The sequence below is a fragment of the Euleptes europaea genome, chromosome 1, assembly GCF_029931775.1.
Source record: "Euleptes europaea isolate rEulEur1 chromosome 1, rEulEur1.hap1, whole genome shotgun sequence".
Classification (NCBI taxonomy): domain Eukaryota; kingdom Metazoa; phylum Chordata; class Lepidosauria; order Squamata; family Sphaerodactylidae; genus Euleptes; species Euleptes europaea.
The window spans coordinates 108134729-108155153 of record NC_079312.1 but is presented as its reverse complement, the minus strand read 5'-3'; the positions used below and the strand labels follow the sequence as shown (position 1 = coordinate 108155153).

The 20425-nt window shown below is 40.8% G+C and overlaps 1 protein-coding gene across 3 annotated transcripts in view; it reads left to right on the top strand.

Moving 5' to 3' along the window:
* Positions 1 to 20425, top strand: part of TENM2 (teneurin transmembrane protein 2) — an 860742-nt gene that overhangs the window by 790784 nt on the left and 49533 nt on the right. For all 3 annotated transcript variants that reach the window (XM_056867244.1, XM_056867243.1, XM_056867245.1), the window contains 6 exons: positions 5848 to 6058; positions 12075 to 12194; positions 14381 to 14642; positions 16632 to 16899; positions 18108 to 18251; positions 19896 to 20145. In XM_056867244.1, coding sequence (XP_056723222.1) covers positions 5848 to 6058; positions 12075 to 12194; positions 14381 to 14642; positions 16632 to 16899; positions 18108 to 18251; positions 19896 to 20145 — 1255 coding nt within the window. The remainder of the gene's footprint in view (positions 1 to 5847; positions 6059 to 12074; positions 12195 to 14380; positions 14643 to 16631; positions 16900 to 18107; positions 18252 to 19895; positions 20146 to 20425) is intronic.

Sequence of the window (20425 nt, the reverse complement as noted above, 5' to 3'; positions counted from 1 at the left end):
TCTGCCAGTTCTGCGAACAGAATTCCACGCATGGGAAAAAAAAGAAAGGAATGGTTTTGCCCTCTTCCTCCTCTCCACTGCATTTGCATGATTTGTGTGGCTATTAGGGCAAGCAAGTCCCTCGACTCCGGCAACACACCTTTCCAGGGTAACGGAAGGCTCCAACAGAGAGAAGAAGGTGAGGAAGATCCATTATCCTTGCACCTGCACAACACGGGATCCAACCTCTGATGTGCTACTGTACTTCTGGTTGAAGCTGCGTCTGAATTGGTGCACTGTAGTTTGTGGCCATCCTCAAAACCAGAACTGCAAAGTGTGGTATTTTCAATCCCCAAACTCCTGTCTGCTAAGTGATTGGAGGACACTTCTTCTGTTGGAGAAATACTCTGATTTAGTGGAAGAGAGTCTTTGGAGCCAACTCCTAGTTTTCTGATTTGGAGAAAATAGTAAACTAGTTTGCTGACAAGCAGAAAGTATTGAATGGGGGAGGAAAGAATATATAATGTTGAGACTCACTTGCATGTCTTTGAACAGGCATACACTTGTATTCCTTTCTGTTTGTGGTTTTATTCCTGCCTTGTGCCCATAACCTAGAGGGCCTAACCACACACTACTCTGTTTCTGTGCCTGCCCCAAATCCTGTCAAATCAGATGTGTGCCAGGAGGTTTGTGCTTGGAGCTAGCAGCAATTTCTGAAACTTATTCTAAGGCACACAGGGTCTCAATTCATATGAGGATCATAGAGGGCACGGAGAGCTTCCTACTTCCATTTTCCTGACTTGAAATGGACCCAGGGAGCCATTATTTGCACTGCTGGAGGAACTTACATGTATTGATGGTGTAGCCACCTGGGCTGGCTCCTGTCCCAACTAACCCCGTCAAGGACTTACCAGAGGCTGGAGGGAGCCAGCAATGAGCCTGCACAGCAGGGCTGCAGGAAGAAAAGCTGTGGTTAGTGCCTCTGGCAATGTGCCAACCTGTCAGCTATTTTGTTAGGGTGGGTGGGTACTTGCTGGCACCAACATCCCTGCAGCAGAGGTAAGGCCTTAGCTGGCCCTGGAAGAGCCACAGCCTGAATACTTAAGAAAGTCATTCCATGTGGGGAGGTGATGGCTGTGGAAGTGATGGAGGGCCAACGTGGTATAGAGGTTAAGAGCGGTGGAGAACCGGGTTTGATTCCCCATGAAGCCAACTGGGTGACCTTGGGCTAGTCACAGTTCTCTTAGAACTCTCTCAGCCTCACCTACCTCACAAGGTGTCTGTTGTGGTGGGGAGAGGAAGGGAAGGGGATTCTAAGCCGGTTTGATTCCCTTAAAAAAAGGTAGAGAAAATTGGCATATATATATAAAAAACAACTCTTCCTGTTCTTTTTCTAATAAGCCAGGAAAAAGGAACTAGGAAGAAGTTCAGGTGGAAGGTGGAGAAAAGGAAGGGCATAAAAGGAACAAGGGGGAAAGAGGGTGGCAGGAGAGTAGGCTGGGAATAGGAAGAGGCATAAAAGAGAAACAGAGAAATGGCACAGAGGCGCTGAGAGGAAGATGGGGGGGAAGGAGAAAAAGCAGCAGGTGGCTGAGGAGGCTGGAAGGGTTTGGGAGAGCCTTGTCCAAGCCAATAACATACAGAAGACCTTTGTAAGTAAATAGATGCTTGCCGCAGCAACGTCTAGCCCTGTAGTGGTTCAGCATGCCCCTGCTTCCTAGGGGACCAACAGATGGGCCAAACATAAGTTCCTCCAGTGGGACAAAAAGCAGCTCCATGAATCCATTTCTAGCCACCTATCCCACCATGTCACAAATGTTAACTGGTTCATGATAGAAATGAGACAGGAAATCGTTGAGTATGCACAGTTCCTTAACCCTTCTTTGTGTGCCACATCTAGTAGAAAATTTGCTAGTTCAGAATTAATCACAGTTTGTTGTGGTATCTGCATCAGGTGGTTTAACAGTGTATCTCAGGAAGGTGTTTATAATCTGATCATGTTACTTCCCTACAGGAAGAATACTGTTGTTGCTATGCTGAAAACACCTGTCAGCCCAGGGGCGAATGGAAGCTCTTTTCAAGAGAGCAAAGAAGAGCTCTTATAGCTATTCCCACCTGAAATACTATTCAACAGTCCAGAATAGACAGATTGGCATTGTTCAGTGGGTCTTACTCCCATGAAAGGATTACAGTCTAAATGTACAAGATGTTTTGAAACCCCGTGTCTCTGAAGATGTTCAGGCAAAACCCCAGTCCACATTGCACCTAATCGGGAATACCGGTATCTATCAGGAGATGGAACAGGGCCATCTCAGAAATGACACTTTGGTTCCAGAACTCCTTTACAACTCTGACACAGCATACATTTAAAAAGAGGGCAAAGTTTTCTTCTTGTTTCAGTGACCTTTTACGCAATAAATTATTGATTTAGGTCTAAAATCACTGCATAAATGTTCCAATGATGGTACTTCTTTTATGGTTAGGGATTGTTATTAGGACCAGAGATGGTCATTAGGAGTCGTTAGAACATATGCTATGGACCAGTGTTCTGGAATTTCAGTCTGGTCAAGAAGTAACATTTATACAGTATTACATACTGCAAAAGGAATTGGCATTGGTTAATCAGCTTGTATATCTATATTACAGCTCTGTTAGAGCTCTCTCAGCCCCACCTACCTCACAGCGTGTCTGTTGTGGGGAGGGGAAGGGAAGGTGATTGTAAGCCGGTTTCAGTCTCCCTTAAGTGGTAGAGAAAGTTGGCATATAAAAACCAACTCTTCTTCTGTATCTGCCTCCCCATACTATTTCTTCTTTCTCTTTTCCTGGCAGCTCCCATATCCTCAACCATCCCCATTTTTCTTCTCTCCTCGCCTACACACCAATCAAACTACCTATTATCTTCTCCCTTCTTTAGCAATATTTTTCTTTGTTTACTTCATTTATACCCCATTTTGCTCTTCTCCATTTTATCCTCATAACAAGCTCACAATAACAAGGTAGGTCAGGCGGAGAGTGTGTGACTGGCCCAAAGTTATCCAGTGTGTTTTCACAGCAGAGTGAGAATTTGAACCTGGGACTCCCAAATCCTAAACTGAAAGTGTAACCATTACACCACACTGGGGAGACTCCAGTTGAATGGTAGCAAGCAACTGGGAGTAGGTAAATCATGCAAGTCACTCAGTATCACGTTTTCTGGTGGTTGCAGTAAATATGAGTGATTTGTTTGTGTGTTTCTGTATGTGTGTGTGTTTGCATAAATACAAGAAGTGAAAGAAAATTGATATGAAGAGTTACTGTAATGTTTGGGGAAAGTTAATCTGACTTCAGGAAAGTTCTGCCATATTAAATTTTCTTTTGAACTATCACTTAAGAGTACTACATTAGACTTTCAAAGATACTTAATACTATTAATGGTAGATCTGCATACATTTGCACATGAACTGTGTTTTATAGAAAGTCTATGGGAAATGGGCTTCTGTACTCTTTGGATATATTATTTTCAAAGTTGTTGTTTGTACTCTCTTCTTGAGTATTTCGGAAATCTTCTTGAAAAGTTCCATTAATTTTACATACTAAAATCTTATATACTACAATCTTACATACTGCATATTTTACTGTATGTTTTAAGAGAAAGAGCTTCGTATGTTTCTGAAACATGGTGAGGGTTATTTAAATGAAGAAACATTAATAAGCATTAGAGTGGAACTGGGAAGTTAAACCCATTACCATTTTTAACATGGATCCTTTGTTCAGCCTATGAAAGTTACAGATGCGTACTGTTTTTATGTACACATGAGCATATATTTCCATTCCCTATTGATGGGATGATATCCAGGTGTCTCACTGGTATTGAATGGAGACATTTCTAGCCCCCCTAGGTCTTGAACTGGCACTTCAGAAGGGTTTGATTGCCTCTTTGATTGTTTGCGAGATAACTATAAGATTGGCAGTGACAGGGTAATTTACTGAAGATTGCAATGTCAGACTATATCCAAGGGGGCTCGCTAGCATGAAGATGTTATTCTCATGACTGACAGGCCACTGGGAGATTGGTGTGCCAATTTAAAGTTCATGGTGTCGTCAAAAGTGTTCAGCTGTTGCAGCCTGTAATCATGTGGCTTGATGAGGTCATTATAGGCATAACATATGCTACCTCGATAACTGGAATTACAAAAAAAAAAAAAATCAAGAGCTTGAGCAGGTAAATATAAATTTGTAGGAGTAATTTGTATCCGGTGTCCTGCCTTTTTGATTCCTTAATTTATCAATAGTATTATTTTCTCTGACAGTTGCCTGAACCAGGCGACAAAAAACCTTTCTCAGTTTGCAGTGGTGGATGTGTGACAAGCCCAGAGAGAACAGGAGGCTGGGGGGGGGGGGGGGAAGTGTTCTGGCTTTAATAGAAAAATTGTCTCGAGTCATTTATCTGAACCCAATTATGTGCTGACATTGATTATATGATTACGGTATGTGCCATAAGTGGACAGCAAGAAGGAAGGAAGGAAGGAAGGAAGGAAGGAAGGAAGGAAGGAAGGAAGGAAGGAAGGAAGGAAGGAAGGAAGGAAGGAAGGAAGGAAGGAAGACTCTATGCTAGCTCCATAATTGAACAGAGCTTCAAGAGTAATGTGGATCCTGATGTAAATGGGATCCTGACATAAAAAAAATCCGTAGCTGAGACAACAAGGGAGCTCATATAACAACTTTTATTGGGATTTGGAGGGGAAATAGTGCTAACTGTGCAGCTGCTGCTGTTTCACTTTTTATTTGGAGATAGCATTGACTGTGGGTGATGCTTTGATATGGTAGTGTGGCAAAAAAAGAAGTCTGCAGTATAGCCCATGAATCTCAGACATTATGAGAATTCCCAAGTTGAGAGGCAGCGACTGAGAAGTCCTCTTCACATCCCCTTGGAAACCTGATTTGGTCTGCTTAAGAGAACATTCTTAATCAATGGTGGAGGCAATCTCCTAAAGCTAAGTCCTTGTAGTTTGTACGGTAGTGTCGGTGTGTAGCTAGTCTATATTCAATGTGTTGTATCCCACAGAACATTTTCACTTGCACTCGAACTCTTGCACAAGTGGAAGCGCAAAAGTAATTGCAAGTAGCCCTTGCGCTAAGTCGACTGTGTCCCATCTTCCATTTCTGATTGCTCGAGAGATAGTTCAAAGTATATTTCAGCACCCACTGCTCCCCGAAACAAAATCATATCATGCCTCCCAAATGGATCAATGGCTGTATCACACAGCCTGTTGGTTTTTGTATACAACAGTGCTGATTGGAAATGAAAGATCAGGGCTTGATCTTAAAGTAGCTCCTGCACAGTGTCTTTCACAAACAACAGTTGTACATGAACTGTTAAGTAAAACTTCTCTTCTGCTATTGCATGGCAGGATCCAACCCAATGTGTATATGATCATGATACTTATTTATTCATTTATTTATTTAGTAAATGTATAATCCACCCTCCCCAGTCAAGACCGGGCTCAGGGTGACTCACATAAATATAATTATATCATAAAACACAATAAAACAGTTAAACCAATAGTTTAAACCAGCCCATACAGTCAAAAGCAATAGTATATTATTCTAAAAGGCACAACTAGTGTGACATATAGGCTGCAGTAGAGTCTGCTGTATTCCACATTCCCAAAGATAAAAACAATTAAAGGGGGGTATGCAGGGTAGGGAGGCCAGCATTGAATGAAAAAACCATAGCTGGCCTCAACCATACTTGTTTTTCTGTTGTAAGCAAATACTTGTGTGTTATAAAGTAAACATTTTGAATGGTTGTGGACTATGAAGTCACTGGGGACAATTCCAAACCCCAGTGTTTTCAGAACATAACCTGTGTATTCTTCTTCCTTTCAGATGGTCTTGTTGACTGCCTGGATCCAGACTGCTGCCTCCAATCAACATGTCAGAATAGCCTGCTCTGCCGTGGCTCACGCGACCCCCTGGATATTATACAGCAAAGTCACTCTGGTTCACCAGCTGTAAAGTCATTCTACGATCGCATCAAACTCTTAGTCGGGAAAGATAGCACTCACATAATACCAGGAGAAAACCCCTTCAACAGCAGGTAACAGGCAAAGATATGTTGTTGTTTTTAAATAGCATAGAGGCACTTCTTGTGGAACTTGTAACAATAGTTTAACAAAGGATGCTGTTTTCAATAGTAATATTGAAAATCTTGTTGTGGGTTTTTCCTGATGACTTCGTAATGCTGCCATTTTGCCAGGATGCTGGTGTTCCCTTCTAGCTCCATATGGGCCAACGCCGGCAATGGATTCTGTGCAGTCAGAGTGTGTGTATGCGTGCAAGTGTGCATGTAATCCTACATTCATAATAAGAAAATGTTGTGATTTAGCAACGAGAGCTGCATGTGTCCTGGCTTTCAGATGACCTCTGTTTAATGCAGCATGGTTAAGACAAATATTAGAAACATCTCTGAAAAAATGGGAGAAGAGGTTGTGTTTGTTTCTTCTATTGTTTTAAAGTTACAGCATTCCTCTTTTGGTTGCACTGATACTATGTCTATATATAATCTGAAAGCCTCTATCATTTGTTTATAGGTTTTGCTATTTTTCTATAGGGGTGTGCATCAAAAAAAAATTGGTAAAATTCAGATTCAGGTATATTGGACATGAAAATTTTCAGGATTCCCCAAAAATCTCAATATGGGTTTTTTTCCCGCTTCCCCCCCCCCCAGATATCCAAACTTTTGGGGCTCCATTATACTAAATGGGGAATCTTTCTGGGGCTCTGAGGGAGGCTGTTTTTAAAGGTAGAGGCACCAAATATGCAGCATAGCTGATGGTGACTCTACTTACAAGAAACCCTGAGTTTGGTAAAGATTGGGTCAGTGGGTCCAGTTTTTGGGCCCCCAAAGAAGGTGTCCCCATCCATCCTCTATTGTTTCCAATGGAGGAAAAATTGGAGCCCATAAAATTGGACCCCCCCCCCAACCCAATATTTACCATACTTGGGGGTTCTTCTAAGGAGAGTCACCAGCAGCTATTCTGAAAATTTGGTGTCTGTGCCTTAAAAACAGCCCCCTCCCCGAGTCCTGGAAAGATTTCCATAGACTACAATGGAGCTGTGCTATTTAAACTTTAAAGAGCTGCCGATTGGGTGGCAAGTTTGGGGGTTGGGGAGGATTGAAACACCTGTGAAGGTGTGGGGTTTTTTAAAGCTGTTATAGCCAGTGATCCCGAAATGATCCTGAAAAAAGCTGGGGGGTTTTCCAGCTGTTTCGGGATCAGGGTTGCCTGTTACAGGTTAAAACTGCATTTCTTTTCCAGCTAACCCCCCCCCCAAACAAAGTATCAATAAGGTATTTTTAGGGTTTTTTTTTTTCAGTTTTGCTTTATTGAATGCACACCCCTATTTTTCTACTCGTGGCTTTGCTTAAAAGTGCTCGCAATCTCAAACCTAAACAGGAAAATAATATTAGAGTATCATCCCATTTTAAAAGGCAAGTAATTATATGAGTTTATTCAACCAGACAATTAATCAATTAAATCTATAAACAGATTGCATATGAATAAAAACAATTATATTGAAAGAAGCATATTTTTTGTATTTAAAAGTTGCAGACACTTTTTAATTTTCGAAGAGGATTCCCCATGGGAGAGAAAAGGGTGGATAACTTTTCTGAGATTACACCAATCATGTTCATTTTTTTGTATGTCCTTTACTCGGAAGCATTTTTAATCACTAAAATAGTTTCCAATCATTCTAACTTATTTACTAAACATCGCAACCCTATGTTAAACAAATGTATACACTGACATGTTCATATTTCATGAATGTTTTTAGAGTCATGGGTGAGCCGGTTTTTATAGGCTACAAAGGAAATAGAATTACCATTCTGAGCCCTACTATATACCTCTTGTATGTTTGAAGGCAAGGCTTAAATAATACATTTCCCTTTTAGTATAATGGGAAATATACTGTTTATAACAAACCAATATTGATGATTGCAGCACTAAATTAAAATATGTTAAAATGTCATTGTATAGAATTGTTGAAATATATATTTAAATAGATAAGAATATGCTAAAACAAGATGTTTGATATCATCAGCATACTTATATATTGAAAGTTCAGCTCAATCCTAGTCAAGTTTTCTTGAAAGTAAGTCCCACTAGATTAAGTAGAGTTTATTCCCAAGTAGGTGGGCATAGGTTGGCAGCTTTTGATTCCATGATCTGGACCAGGCTGTAAGGTATTAGAAGGCAAAGTGAGGAGAAAGGGCAGTAAGCTTCATCTTCCTGGGAGTCATGCAGTGTTTTGCAATGTTCCTTCTTTAAACTATTCAATGCTGAATCTCCCAGGTCACATTGCTGTTTCCCTACTAAAAATTGATTTCAGGGTGATTCACTAAATGAGTTTGGGCACTTATCTTGATTTTCTTGGGTTATACATCCTTCCCTTCTTTATCAACCAGAATGTGTATAGTTTCACAGTGTAGCCACTCCAGGATTCTCTCTAGCGGTTTCTCTGATCTTTCTACCATCTGCAGTCTGAATGTGTGCTGAGGTTTCTGTCACTGCTTCCATTTAAGACTCTCCAAAAGAGCCACTCTACTTCCTGCGCCTTCTTTCAGTGACAGTAAATGCTATTATTGCTATCAAATCAATCCAAAGAGCAGCTAAACTTGAATCCCTTCTCATAGGCCATGATCTGCCTGTACAGAATATTGGCCCTCTGAACAGCCTTAGCAGGAGAAGGGATTTCTGAGTTATGTGTTTGAATTTTACTGCTAGCCAGGGTCTCTGTTCATCCTCTGGGGCATATATTGATTCTGGTCAAGAACCTGTCTTCGTGTTCTTGCTGTGATGATAAGCAGCACAGGATCATTAGAAAAGATCTTTATGACCTTGATCTCTTCCCCCCCCTTTTATTACCATCTCTAGTACCATTCTGAAGCCTTTCTCATGTAACCGTTACACCTTACATCTATGCATGTGCTAAAGATACCACTGCAAGGGCATCTGCAAATACAGAACTATGGCTCAAACTAAGCACGTGTGTATGTATAGTAATTGGTACATACTCATAAGAAATCTGAAGTTTAAGTATGATTGGCTCTGTTATTGCCCTTCCATTGGCATGAAGGATGTCTCTTTTATAGAAGTGGTCATTTTCATAGCAGTTGAGGAGTGCACTAAGGAAGTTTCATGGTATACAGCATAACTTTCTGTTAGTGGAAATGGTTGTATTCAACAATAAACTGCTGCAGTTCCTACTGGCCACATTGATTGAAACTTACTGTTTGATCCAGGGATCTGTGGATGTTAGGATCGTGGATATTTTCCATATTCCCATCCTGCAATAGTCCCATCTGATGCCACAAAAACTGGTTCCTGGGGTTGTGTTACCAGTGTGAACAAGTTGCCTTGAATGGTGCTTACATTGAAGAGGGGGAAGGGAGCAAAATCACCAGGAAGGGCAATTTTGTTCCCATCTGCCTCCTCACACAGATTAGACCGCCACTCATGTGGAGGAGTGGGGAATCAAACTCGGTTCTCATGATTAGAGTCCACCGCTCTTAACCACTACACCACGCTTAACCACTATACCACCACTACATGCCTGCTTGGAAAAATATTCAAATGAACTGGGCTAGGGTTGCCAACCTGCAGATTTAGGGGTAGACCTGAGGACAAGTGGGATTTGGGGAAGGGAGGGATTTCAGCAGTTTATAATGCCATAGGGTCTACCCTCCAAAGGAGTTATTTTCTCCAGGGGAAATGTAGTCTTTGTTGTCCGGAGAGCAATTGTAATTCTGGGAGATCTGCAGACCCCACATGGAAGCTGACTATCCTAGACTGGGGATACATAGAGATAGTTACAGTGATTTTTATATTTACCGGTATACTGGCAAAAAAGGGGATAGCTGTGAGATGTTACTATTATGTCTCTTGCACTTTAGGTTTCAAACTAGTGTTTTTGTTAGTTGTGTGCCTGCATACATTATCATGTAGGGGGAAACTAAATGTTGAACTGATCCTTAGTGTTATGCATATGCAACATTTATATTCCTGGGAAGAAATTGCAAGCAAGAACTCACAGTCTCTGTAATGATCCAACTCATTTGTGAAAGACTGCAGTTGTACAGCCACCAACTAGTAAAGTATTTTGCCTTGTAAGGAGATAGTTGCTGCCTTATTATTCAAATCACTTGAGTTCAGGCAAGGATTCTTCAGAAGGGGCCTCATAATCACCTCCCTTAAGTTGGTCAGAATTCTTCCCTCTCTGAATGAAGAATGAACAATTCCCTGGGCCCATCTGGCTAATCTCCTTAAACAAGATTTAATAACTGAAGATGGGAAAAGAATTGATCCATGATGTGTCATGTTATACTACTCTAAGCAACTCAGTCACTTCCTCACGTGTCAGCAGCTGGACTCATATAAGCAACTGCATCTCGATTGAAGTCTGGTAGCATTTTGACCTGCCAAATTTCTAAATCCTCACAGATAGAACTGAATTTAAATGTGAGGTGCCTGGCAAGCAAGTCACAGCAAGCCTTGGCGTTATCCCATTTAGCAACATTAGGGAGCAGATGGAGCAGCCCCCTCACAAGTCAGGGCAGCTCCACGAGACAGCTTTGTACCAATGGAGTGGTGGTGGAGAACTACATGCATTGTGTTTGCCATCACTGCCACAAAAAATGTGTGCTGTATCTTATGTTCCATCCTAATAACTTTGATTTTAAGCACTTCACAAATAAAATAGGATGAGGGTGAAATTAATTGTAAATTCTTTGAAAATTGTTCATATTGGTGAAACACGCATTATGATTATGGGTCTCTCAGACTCTGAGCTTCTTTCTCAACATGACCCTCTCAAGCCCCCTATAGCATATGGATTTTGTTACTCAGTTTTCTACTATCTTGTATTTTCTACAAGACAATAGAACATCTGGGAATGGATCTCCATTGCATTGTTTAATTGTTAAGTAGCAGTAATCAGTCCCAACTCTACTCAGGAGGACTACCATAACAAAAACTGAGCTGGAGAGCTACTCACAGATCATCATTTCAGAAGCAGTTTATGATGTAGAAAAAGGGTCTGTTGTCCATAATCCCCTTGGTTGGATATAAGCCCTTGGTGCTTCTAAAGTTGTCTGTACTTGGGCCAAAGGTGCCTACAACAGGGATCCTACTAATATTGTTCTGTGCAGTCAGACAGTTTTATCCTGTTTTTAGCTTACTGTGAGAATGAAATCAAATGTTGAAATATTTACACATTTCAATTTAAAACTGTGATCAAGTTGACCTAGAGAAAACCTACCTGTAGAATTGTGTTTCTTGGTTGCATGGTTGCCTAGTTCTCTCAAACAGAAGATAAGGTTTCTCTCAGTACCACTTCAGACTCAAGTGAAGGTCTAGATGACAGAATCTTTTTCCACATAATATCCCTACCTAGAAAAAATTAACATGTCAGCAAAGGCTAGGGCTGATCCATGCTCCTTGACATCTATTTTTCTGTGGGAGGAAATGTTTGTGAGTGTAGGAGCATTCAGTCATAAGCACTCAGTACTGGAAATGGGTTTATTTCCTCCACCACAGTGTTTGAGAACTAGATATATGTATCTGAATGTTTTAAAAGAAAGAAAAAATCTAACAATGAAAAGACCAAGATTGCAGGTTCTCTTCCTCTAATAGGTAATAATACCTGGTCCTAGGCATTCTGCCTACCGTATATAAGTGTCATAAGGATTCAATTCTTCTGGCAAAGTGAAATGGCCATCACACAAGCTCAGTGTTTGCCTGCAGTGTTTCATAATCGCAGAACAATAGCTCAGTGACCAAATCTAGTGTGACACATGCCAATACATTCCTTTTCATTTGTAGACAGGGGCGTCATGCCTCTTGACCACTGTATTGACCATTATGCCTCTTGAGTCAATATGTTGCATTGCTTAATCTATATAGTTTTTTATAAGTTTTTGATATCGTGTTATGCTGGGTCAAGACTAAACCTGCATTTATACTAGAACGAACAAGTCTAGAATTCCTGGTTTGCCTGTTAGTATCCCAAAAGTGGTATTTTGCAGATGACATTTAATTGCATTTCTTTCCCAGCCTTGTGTCCCTTATAAGAGGCCAAGTGGTAACTACAGATGGAACACCGCTAGTTGGAGTCAACGTGTCATTTGTCAAGTATCCAAAGTATGGCTACACCATCACTCGCCAAGATGGCACGTAAGTCTGCTTACTTCAATCAGGACCTATTTAGCATGTAATATTTGTGCAGATTAACAGATGGTGCTATCTAGTGAAACCATGTGGTATCATACATGGAATTCCTACTGGGCCAAAGAACTATCAAGGAAACACAAAAGTGATTTTTCACATGACAATCTGAATAGTAACTGAAAGTAAATATGAAAAGACTGACTTTTGATACTAATGTCTTAGCGGTTGGGCTTCTTTTCGCAGAAGTTGGACTATATCATCAAAAACATTTCTGGGCTAGAGCAATATCCAGCTGAGACCAGAGCTGTTTAATTTCGAAATGCAAGGCAAGCTAACATTCATCTGGAGGAAAAAATATCATTATAATAAGTGTGTTTTCCTAAAAGTTCCCATCTGCACCTTTCTTCCCCTTTTGAAAATCCACTATCTTTAGTATTTCTTGAGGGTAGAACATAATCAAAAAAGTCTAATTGAATATACTTAGGCAATTCCCTGCTGTGTAAAGAAGTGTATTCCCTTTCCCTATTTATCATCTGATTTGAAATGCACACAAGTTCAGCCCAAACAAAACACAGTGTGTTGTGTTTTACCTAATTTGTTGGATATGGCACTAAATGATAATCTGTGAATGAATCCATTGTGACTTGTTGCAGCACAGTATGTGAATGCACGGTCCATAAAATGGTTTGAATTGGAGTAGCTGAACAAAAGCAGTGCTGTGGCTGGGAGCAAGATTGCAGATCCTGTTGTAGCACTCTGATTCCAAGGTATTTTGTAGAACAAACACAGTAACAATGGTGACTCAAGTCTTTGGTATGTTGCATTGTTCCAACTATGCGTTTAGTTAAGAGCATTGTGTTTGTCCAAAACTACCTGCATTTCATGAATGCCTGTCAAATTATCAAGGACTGGCCATGGCAGCTCCAGCATTAGTGTTTATAGCAGGAGTTCTCAAATGTTGCAATAGCACACTTTTCTGCATAGAACAAAAATTGTTTTGGCTTCTCTCTCTCTCTCTGTACCTAGAATAAAATAAACACCAGTTATGATGTCTGACACATGCCCTCAGTCCATGGGAACATGAGATCACAAGGGGGGGGGGAGGAGAATCAGAGCCACATGATCTTACTGATTCCAGAAGAGACCTTAAAACAAGCACCTTGGTCAAAGCTAGAGGGTTGCATCCATTGTTCCTTTGACTTGCCCATCCACACAAGGGATACAGCACAGAGCTTTCTGAATTCAGTAAGCGTCACTGTAGAGCACCACTTGGTGTGTCCGATTGGGGGCGTTTGGAAAGAGTTTCTTCCCCAGCAAATATCCTCACCTCCTTATGAGGACCAATCTTCCAATTTTAAAACCATTAATTTATCATATTCTTTAGAGCAATAGTTTAACTGCTTTAAAATCCTGGAGAGAAACATCCTCTTTATTTCTGAAAGAGATCCAGCTCAGAGAGCAGTCATGCAAATTTCCCATCATTGCTCTTTCTCTGCCATCTGCTGCAACCATTCTAATGAAAGGATAGTTTTGTCACTGCTGGGATTAAGCGACAAAGGCTCTAGTTAACCCTGAGTCTGGTGGTATTTGGGAGATGTCAACCTTTGTACGATTTTAAAGCCATGTCTGTACTAGTGATTTAAATAATTTTTTGAAAAATGTTTCAGCGCTGTGTGTCCCCCACCCCCAAGAACCGACCCCAGGAACTTTAATTTTTAGAAGAGTGTTGAGCATTATTTAGTTGATCCCCAACCTTTAACTGAAATTCCCAGGGTTCTAGAGGGGAAGCGATGTCAAATCCCCTTCGAGATGTGCACACAATATTCTCCATATATTATGGTTGTCTAGTTGAATCTATTTACCTTTACCTTTAGTTGAATCTATAGCTGCTGGTCTGTCTGCTGTCACAGTAAATAATTTAGCATTACAAAACAAAACATTGTGGAAGGAACAGACCAATAATGGTAACACTTCTAATACAGAGAAATAGCACTGCAGGTACATTAGCAACTGCACGCTTTTGTGGTGAATACCCCACATGTGGCCAAACTGTTCATCTGATGTGCAACCATAAGATTTTTGCTGAGTTGGATATAATTTAGGAGCCTGCAAAGGCTATTTAATATCCTCACATTTCATTTTCTGGCATGACTTTGAAATCCTTCTTAATGTGAGCTCCAAATTTTCCCTAGGTTTGACCTGATTGCAAATGGGGGAGCATCTCTCACTCTGCATTTTGAGCGAGCACCATTCATGAGCCAAGAGAGAACGGTGTGGTTGCCGTGGAACAGCTTCTATGCTATGGATACACTTGCAATGAAGACTGAAGAGAACTCCATTCCTAGTTGTGACTTAAGTGGTTTTGTTCGACCTGATCCTGTTATAATTTCATCACCACTTTCCATATTCTTCAGCGCTGATCCTAGTCAAAACCCCATAGTTCCAGAGACCCAGGTAACAAGAATGAATGAACGTCATGTGCAGTTGCTTATTCTCTCTTGCAACAAGTGTTGTATAATTGTCCTTTATGCTGGCCAACCTGCATCCTGTTGTCGAAAACATGTTTTCCATTTTTACAGTGGCACTGAATGGGAGGGAATGCATGAAGTGTGAAGGGAAGATGCATTTCCAAACATGCAGTAACTACATGCCAGATGCCATTGTTTTCTGTATATGTGTCTGGTAGTCTTGAAGAGACACTTCAGCCCCTACACATTTTAACTACCTTTGTATAAAATACTGGCATAAATGCAGCAAACATTGCCTTAAAAATTAATTTTCTTATTGTGAATGAAAAACCTTTTGCTTCTCAGAGTTTGATAAAAATGAGGCAGAAATATCAGGGAGATATGGTATATCTATTCATACATTGTTTATAGACATTATATTTCTGTGCAGAATTAGTTACAAAACTGCCAGAAACACAAGTCTTTGATGCAGATAGGCATGAGTTTCACGCAGATTTCTCATGGAATTGTCAGAGCAGCTCCACAACGGAAATGGGATTGGATCTTCTCTAAATTCATGCCTAGAAGTGCAATTTTCCTGCCTCCCCCACTCCCTAAGCAGCCCAATATGCACCCTGAAATATTCATCCGGGGGGGAGGGGTCCAGGAGACTCCCAGGGGCAGCATGAGGATGAGGTTGCCATAGGAGGGGGAATTGCCCCCTGCCCTAACTTGTGTGTGTGGATCTTGTTGACATGACCCAACATATATATCAGATTCGCATCTATCTATTAATGACAAAAAAATTCAACACTTGCATTTTGTACCTGATTCTGCCCTTGCATCGTTCAGAAATAAATTTTCAGAAATGCTTCTCAGTAAAAGGGCTGAGGATGGATGGCTGGATTATGCTAATCTTACCTTATTCATCTTTCTTCTGAATACTTTAAGAGTTTTCCAGCTTTATCTCATTATTGTATTAGAGATCAAGGTGGGGGGCAAATTAGACCAGATTAGATGGTATCACAATGGATGCATGCAAAGTCGGACCCTAATATTAGATTTTGAATAATCTTCTTTCTGTCCTTTCTGCCTTTTTAAAAATGTTGTAACACCCAGCTTAATGAACAGTTGTGCTTAGCTTGAAAGCTTACACAATGTTGTGTGTCGATTTGGTTGGTCAGATTTTTGCATTGACCAGTTTGACTGTACAGGTTTTTCTAGATGGTGCCTTTAAATCCCTGCCCCAATCACACAGAAGGACCAATGGGCAAGAGCTAATGAACCCTATGTACAGAGGAAACCTTTCTAATCATAGTTTGTCTCTTCACACCCTTTTCTTCTTAGCCAAGTTCTGATGCAGTAAGAAAAGCACTTAAGGGGATATAGGTAAGCGGTGGGAAGATTTCAGCTTTTTGCTCTAGAAATATCACCCCCACCTTCCTGCTATGTACACAGTTGTTGCAGATCTGCCAGCAGTTGCAGTTTAAACAGCTAGATCTGCCAGCTCCGCATCTAGTTTGTCTCTCAGTATGGAAAAGGGGGGGGGGACTTAGTATGTGCAAATAAAAAAGGAAGTTTTTCTTCCTCTGAGCAAGAATATATAGATGATAAGGCGTCCTTTAATGATCTGCATTGCTGTTATTATTATGCTGGTTATTCTGTTTGGGCATCCCTGTTGCTTTATGCTGATTGTCAGTGGAAGTTGCAGGTTCATATAATTACAGCCTCTTGTGGCCCTGTTGCATATAACTAGCAATAAAACCTGTGGTTCTTATTTACACTTTTGCTAACAGTGTGGTTTTTAAAAAGAAAGTGTAACAGTGGCCAAAACATTATTAATCCAGAAATCATAACCTAAATTGTGTCACTGCAGGCAGGCCATGCTAAAACTTCCCAGCAGTAAAAAGTCATTAATCCGTAAGTAAGACCCATGAGCTAAGCAAATCCCTATCACAAGGTGTACGTTTAATGTGTACTCTGTGTTCTTATTCAGGTTCTTCATGAAGAAATTGAAATCCCGAGCTCCAACATAAAGCTCTGCTATCTGAGTTCCCGTACTGCTGGATACAGATCATTGATGAAGATCACCATGACGCAGTCGCTTGTCCCTCTGAACTTAATTAAAGTTCATCTAATGGTAGCCGTAGAAGGGCATCTCTTCCAAAAGACATTCCAAGCATCCCCCAATTTAGCCTACACTTTTATTTGGGACAAAACTGACGCCTATGGGCAGAAGGTTTATGGGCTCTCAGATGCTGTAGGTATGTCATCGGTTTCAAACGATGCAACTTCTAAGTGCTGACGGCAGCACTAACAACTGTCACAGTAAAAAATCCACAGCTGGTGTTAATAGTAGAACTATTGTATAAGTCACTCTTCGCAGCACATGCCAGCAACCTTCTCTAGTTCTCGAATAACTTCTAGCACCCTGCATTCTAAAGTATACAGTCACCATTAGAAATAGAAACCTGGGTTACACACGGTGTGATCATAAACTTTTGATAGGCCATGATCATACCAATTCTGTTTAACAGACACCATGTACACACTATCGGACAAGCTTACTAGGAAGGAAAACAGGAAAGGATATATTTATTAGCCAAAGCTAACAGCAACGCAGTAGGATGGCGGAGCAGTCATATGGGCACCTCCCCTCTATCATGCAAATAGCCTGTAGTATGAACCAGATGCTTTATGTGAGCAGCCAATCACATGGAAGCATGGTTTGAATGTAGGGTTGCCAACCTCCAGGTACTAGCTGGAGATCTCCTGCTATTACAACTGATTTCCAGTCTTTTGTTCAAAATTTGGAACAGATATAATGTTTGTTCTGCCAAAGCATGCAGGTTGGGCTTCTGTTTCTGACAGAAATTCTGAGGTGTACAGGAGAGTGATCCTGCTCCATGGTGAATTTCCACATAATGTAAAAGGTTCATCTGCATCAACACCTTACATATTTGCTCTGAAGGATTCTTCTGAATCTATAACCTCTATGGTAAATAATAAGTGGATTCATATTAAAAATCGCTGTAAGTGCAAAGTCCTTCATCTGTCCCCTCAGGTTTAATATTTTTCTGAATGCCTCCACATGAAAGTGTCTCTTATCTACTGTATGTCACTGACATATAGCTAGTGTAATATATTTATACTGTCTACTCTATACAATTGCTTTAAAAAAACCATGTATATACAATACTGAGTGTATATATTCATATAGCCAGGACAGAATTACAGCAGGCTAATTAAAAACTATCTTGGCTTATTATATTAGGCTTTTTTCATTTTTCACATCATCCAATAATCCTTTCTTTTTTTTTTAAATGAGGACCTACAGTTCTCCTGAGTACAAGAAAATCACATTTCAGGGTCAAATGAAGTCAAATATCTGAATTTAATATTATAGAATAAAGCCGTATTTTGTAGCAGGTGACAATTCATTCTCATCCAGTAATTATTAATATTTTTTCAGTGTCTGTGGGCTATGAGTACGAGACCTGTCCCAGCCTAATTTTATGGGAGAAAAGGACTGCTCTGCTGCAAGGATTTGAACTTGACCCCTCAAATCTAGGGGGCTGGTCTTTAGATAAGCATCATGTGCTTAACATAAAAAGTGGTAAGTTAAATGATTTTCATCATTGCTCAAACTTTAGATTAGTGCCCATCCTCCCAATTGCCTCTGGAATATTAGACAGTGCTTGTCCTGACATTTGAATAATACCACGTATAAAGGTGGTTGGATATGCACAGGCACTGATCATTATGTGAACTGACTTTTAATGTGCCACTGTGAGTGTTTGAAATGAATGTAGAGTTCTGCATGTGCCTTTGACTGTATTCTAAAGTGCATGTTACTTGTGGCTCTGTCAGCAGAGACAGCAGTGAGGATTTCAGGGGGCAAACCTGGAAACAGAATATCCAGACTACCTTCTGATTTGCTAGTAATTGCCTTTTTGGTCCAACCAAGTGAATAGTGACTAGTCTGAGGGTGCCTGATGTTACAGCATTGCTGATGCTAAGTAATCTGTGATCTAACCTTTTGATAGAAGTCTATGAGAAGTCCCATGCAAGAGTGGGATACAAGAAATAAATACTGTACTTGTTTAAAAGATTAATGGTCCCACTTTGCCAATAATATCATGGAGTGACAGATGGACAATCGTGATATTCTCATTTTTGTCTCTGCTCCTTGTCATGTTTTCCCCCGCTTATTTCTAGAATATGCTTATTTCTAGAATATGCTATCTTCTGTAGCGCTCCTGAAATTAATCCTTAAGAATTGTTTGCAAGAGTCACATAGGAAATCATTTCTTGCGCTGTGTTACTTTGGGCTGCAGATGGTGGGTTTGCATATTACTACATAACAGACACCCGCTCTGCAGAGAAAGATACTATGTGAGGGAGAGCTAGACCAGATTTAGGAATATGCTGTCAATACTAACGGTTCTACGGGACAACACTAAACAGAATTACATCCTTCTACGCCCACTGACTTAATAAGCCCATGGACTGTAACTGTGTTTAGGATGGCACTGTCAGTTCCTCTTGCGTTAAACAAAATGTTTTGAGTGTCCTCAACCTTTTCAAGCACCTTTGGAATTCTGAAACAGAGTGATGAGCGCAACCCCAAAGTGGCTGCTGCAGGAGGCAGAGCAAACCACAAAATGTCAGGAAGTGAGGTCATGCATAACTCTAATCATAATTCTTCAACTTTTCAGGCAGAAGCTCTGTTCAGCAGGATACCTTTTAAAATGAACATATTGTTGAAAAAAATATTTTCTTGCATACCTGCAGCTTACTTTCAGTCAACCAGTGAAGATCCTTGTATTGTGGTGGCAGCTGCTGCAAGGCCAAATCAGATCTTCAGTGGCCAATAAGAAACCCAGCTGGGCAAAAGCCATGCCCGTTTTCTAAAAGGTGCCAGGAAATGTGTCAGCAGGTGCTGTGGCACCCAGGGGGACCCCTGATTGTATTATGTTTAAATTAGGTGTCTGTAATACACTTTGTGGCTATTTTAGTTGAGTTCTGCATAGGCAGACAGCAGTGGTAATATAGCCAAAACAATGAAAACAGCAGCTATGGAACAGTGTGGTAGAAGTGGCTGATGCAACTTCCTCAAAACGGTGGTGTCCATTAAAAAATGGAGAACCGCACGTACTATGTCAGCATGACAGTGGCAAGACCCTACTAAATCGAGAATTAAGAACAAGATTGGGATCTTTTATTATAAATTCTCATAATGCTTTCTGTTCATTGTTAGGTATTCTGCACAAAGGCAGTGGAGAGAACCAGTTTCTTACCCAGCAACCAGCTGTGATCATCAGCATCATGGGTAATGGTCGGAGGAGGAGTATCTCATGCCCAAGCTGCAATGGGCTTGCGGAAGGAAACAAACTTCTGGCCCCTGTGGCACTTGCTGTGGGAATTGACGGAAGCCTCTTTGTTGGGGATTTTAATTACATTCGACGAATCTTTCCCTCTAGGAATGTTACCAGCATTTTGGAATTAAGGTAATACTACTGCTCTAGGCTGGGTTTCAAATGCCCTCTTATCTGTTCTGTCTTCATAGCTCCCTGTATTGTCACTTTTAGCAAGCAGTGCTCCATACTGTTACAGCTTAATGACTCGTCATAACTGAATGGCTTAGACGAGGAATGGCTGTATCGGGTTGCCAGCTCCAGGATGGGAAATTCCTGGAGATTTGAGGCAGGAGCCTGGGGAGGATGGGGATTTGTGTGTGGGGGAGCGACTTCAGTGGGATATCACGCCATGGAGTCCACCCTCCAACGC